Genomic DNA, 4,378 nt, shown 5'->3' on the forward strand with positions numbered 1-4,378 from the left:
TAGTATAGTTAACCTTCCTTGAGCTCTTACTAGCTGCCATGAATCATTGTAAGCCTTTTACATGCATTATTTCATTAAATCTTTGCAACAATCTTCTAAAGTTAAGTACTATTAATAGTTCAGTATTACAGTTGCATAAACCAAAGTTTAGAGTCTAAATTTTAGAGGGATTGTGTATTTGCCAAAGGTCATACTTAGTGTAGACAAGTATATAGGTAACAGTGTAAAGGGCTATGTGGCAACTTGATAGTAAGAATAGAAAAAATACGAAAGAAAACAAATGCAAGAAGTCGGAAGGCAGAGGTATTTCGTTTGGAGACACACCACTTTATACTGCTCAGTAGCTTTCAGAAAGCAACACCATGCTACAACAGAGTAGACTAGCTGGTTTGTGTAAGGATGACCCCATACCATTAAAATATGGTGAATTATGTTCAAAATCACCTACTAAAGAATGATGGAAGACATGTAACACACGTTGTAAATATTTCTCTGAATTTTTTATAATTCGGTAAGGTAAACATGAACTGTGTGTTTTGGCTTCTAAAAGGGAAACCTTGAGTTATCTGAAAAATTCACATAAATAGAACACATAATTCTCTGAAGATGGTGATATTTTTATGTGTGTTGTGTTTCTAAAGAATAAAACATTAAAAGGTGAGGAGGGAATATAACTTGATTTGCAGAAGATTTTACTTTCTTTTTCAAAGACTCTGCACTTGAGTTCGGCTAGTCCAGTCTGTCAATTTGCTGACTAATGCAGACTTGACCATTTTTAAAAGGTAATTGGGACCATGGCTGACTCAATGTGTGATTTAAAGTGACCAAATGCAACCTACTCCCACTCTTTACTGGGATGAAAATAACAGTCCACTTAGCCTTGCCTGAAATGTACACACGGCCCACGTCCAGGGTGTAACTGATCTGGCATGAGACTAGGTGAGATCTTGAGCACAGTCACTTCCCCAGAGGCCAGTCCTTAGTGGGGTACCTAGGAGCTGCCTTGGGTATCTGAGCAGATCAGGAAATCACGAGAACTCTTGAGCGGCTAAGGCATACAGAAGGAAACCAGGGCCCTGCAAGAGTGTTGCAAGTATCCATCAACAAAGTTGGCCTTCCCCACAGTCTTACCCTGTTAGACCCTGCTTAGAGCTATCCATGGTAAAGTTTCCAAGAAAATATTGCAGGAAGAGACCCTAAGGACTAAGTAGGTGGGCAGGGGAAGGGGCTGAGGCAAGGTACTCTCTAAGTGAGAATTAAACAAAGGATTCATTGTGGATGGAGTGAGGAAGGTTAAATGAGACAGACATACAAAATAAAGTCCCAAACCACTGTGGTCATTCATAAATGTTTGCAACTTTTCACAAGGGCAGTGGTATTACTGCTAATTTCCTGGCCAAATATTTATTAAAGTAACCAAGGACTGAGTACCTGAGGCTACCTTGCATTAGCACAGCATCGTACTTGAGACTAAATTGTGAGGTACTGTAAAAAAAAAATTTCCACCCTTGAAATAGCTACGTTACAAGGTAGAGTTGGAACGTGTTCTGTGAGTGGGTGTGTTTGTCTGAGTTCAGTGTGTGCAGAAAAGGCAAGCGTCCACTGCCATTCACACACTTCCTTACTCAGTGATGGTTGTGCAGACAGGTGAGCTCCTGGACTAAGTCTCTGAATGGTAATGTACACTTATAAAGATTATTTTCTTAACTATTTTGAGGAATTTTATAAATAATATGCATGTGTCTTCTGAGTATATATAAGTGTGTGTGTATATATATATATATATGCAACTTTTGCTTCTTTTCCACACACACACACACACACACACACGTATACGTATCTCCAACTTTCGCTTGTTTTCTCCTGAGACTGATCTTATGTGTCAGTTATGTGGTATAATTTCTGAGGTGTCAGAAGGGGCTCCCCTCCGCTTCCTACCCCAGTTATCCAAAAATATTTCTTGGGTTGGCCCACTACAGAGCCTGAAATCCCCACATTCCCCAAACATATGATTTAGTCATTGAAAACTGCTGTTGAAATTCAAGTGTTACATTTGGATGTTAAGCAGCCATTAGAAATTAAAGACTATGTAAAACAGAAAAGAATATGGAGAAATTGCTTCTGATACAACGTTAACTTTTGAAAGAAGAATACAAAATGATATACGTAGTGTGAGTCGGGTGCTGTTCTTAAAATTTCATGGTACCAGAGCCAGCAAATACGCCCCAGCTCATGAACTTGAGCTCTTGATGAAAGAAACTCAGCACTGTCAGGCAGATTTAATTCTGATTTATTTTAAATGACTACTTTCCACAGTTTCTGATGCTCAGCTCCCACTCTCTTTACAGAGTATCTGACACCTCCCCTTGCTGAGCTCCGGAGGCTCCCAGTGACCTCCTGGTAATCAGCCTTGGCAAGACCCAAGTCTCCACCCCTTGGAAAACTCACGGAGGCTGACATCTGCCTGTGAGCAACTTCTGGGAAAGACCTCACAAGAGCCCATTCAATCTCTTTTGGCAGCAAACGTCATACTAAGCCCATTTCCTCAAAAAGATGGTGGAGGACTTAACAGCCTCCTATGTTGCTCTGAAATTGGAGAATGAAATTCTGCAGGCCCATGTGCAATGGCTTATGGAAGAAAATGCTGCCCTCCTGTCACAAATCTCAGAGCTCCAGAAGCCCCGAGCAGCCAAAGAGGATGAACCACTCCAGAAGCTCTCAGAGTTCCAGGATCCCCAGCAACCCTCAGATCCCCTGGATCCCCCAGCAGCCTGGAAACTCCAAGAGCCCCTAACCATCAAGAAGTCCCAGAAGCCCACAGAGTCCCAAGACTTCCCAGCAGCCTGGGAGCACCCAGCAGCCCAGAAGCCCCAGAAGACTCCAATGGCCCAGGAGATCCAGAAGCCCCTGGATCCCCCAGCAACCGAGGACCCCCAGGAGCTTCCAATGGTCCATGAGCTCCCATCATCCTGGGAGCTCTATGAGCTCCCAGAGGCCAAGGAGCCCCACAAGCCTCCAATGGTCCAGGAAGCCCGCAAGCCCCCAGCAACCAAGGAGGCTCAAGAACCCTCAGAAACCCGAGATGCCCCAACAGTCAATGAGCCCCAGAATTTAGAATCCTAGGATCCCCCAAATGCCCAGGAGTCCCAGGAGGCAGTGGCACACCAGGAGACCTCGGCACGCCTGGAGCCCCTTGAGTTACCAGCTCTCCAGGAGCCTCTGGGTCACTCAGATGCTCAGAATTTCCTAGAGCTCTCAGCACCCCAGGAACCCCTGCACAATCTAATAACCATCAAGATATCAGTAGCTCCAGAGTTCCCACAGTCCCCCAGTAGGTTAGAGGCTGCAGCTTTCCCCCTAGAATACCCTTTAGTCTTCAGTGGGCAAGTCCAGATGCTTCCTGAGTTCCTGGTTCAACTGAATAATTACATGGGAGTCAGATGGCACCTGTATCCCACCAAAGCAGCCTTGGTGAGTTTCGTTAGCCAGCATTTCTCTGGTGAGGCAGGAAAATGGTTCCAGCCCTTAGTAGATATCCAAAGCCCTCAGCTGGAACAATTTGAAAGTTTCATATGAGTGCTCCAGGATACTTCCGGCAATTCAGAAAACATACAAGGTACCAGCCACTGCATCCTTCAGCTCTGCCAAGGGGAGGAACCTGTTCACCAGTACACAACCCACTTCCATCTCATTGCTCAAGAGCTAACCAGGGATGAAAGTACTCTCTGTATTCAATTTCAGGAAGGGCTTTCCAGTTCTTGATATGAACTGTCTCACAGAAGCCCAGCCACCAACTTATTTGATCTGATCCCCCAGTGCATCAGCCTAGAAGAGAACTTAGGTGGTAAGCCTGATTCCAATCCATCAGGAGCAAGCCCCTCTGAAGAGGGTGACAGTCCTGAGAGCCCACCGGTTCAAAACCAGTTTGTGCAGGCTGCAAGCCACCACCCACCCCTCAGTGAAGCTGAACAGGCCCGCTGCCTTGAAGGCCATTTGTGCCTCTACTGTGGTCATCCTGGTCATTTTGCTAGAGATTGCCCTGTTAAACCTCATAGTGTCCAGCAGGCGGGAAACATCGAGGCCCGGGGGTAAGGGGGACCCCAGGCGGGCCAGTCTACAAATATGCGTCCCCCTCTCTTCCAATATCCATGTCCCATACCCTATGGCTAACTGTTGAAATTCAACTAGGAAGACGACAATTCTTTGAGCAAGCAATGGTGGATTCAGAATCCTACAGAACAGCATTGACCATTCTGTGGTTCTTCGAGAGAAGCTGCCAATCCGCAATAACGTATTCCCTCTGATGCTCGAAACCTTCGATGGCCATCCGCTTATCAATGGACCCTTAACTAAGGAAACACCACCTGTTGAAGTAAAA

The 4,378-nt window shown here is 45.3% G+C and overlaps 1 protein-coding gene across 1 annotated transcript; it reads left to right on the forward strand.

Moving 5' to 3' along the window:
* The first annotated feature begins 2,553 nt into the window (after nt 1-2,553).
* On the forward strand, nt 2,554-4,092 carry RTL3 (retrotransposon Gag like 3). The gene is given in 2 exon segments (XM_004378910.1): nt 2,554-2,965; nt 3,047-4,092. Coding segments are annotated over 2 exon segments (1,458 nt in total).
* The last annotated feature ends 286 nt before the right edge of the window (nt 4,093-4,378 follow it).

This window comes from Trichechus manatus, unplaced genomic scaffold (assembly GCF_000243295.1).
Source record: "Trichechus manatus latirostris isolate Lorelei unplaced genomic scaffold, TriManLat1.0 scaffold00060, whole genome shotgun sequence".
Taxonomy (NCBI): Eukaryota; Metazoa; Chordata; class Mammalia; order Sirenia; family Trichechidae; genus Trichechus; species Trichechus manatus.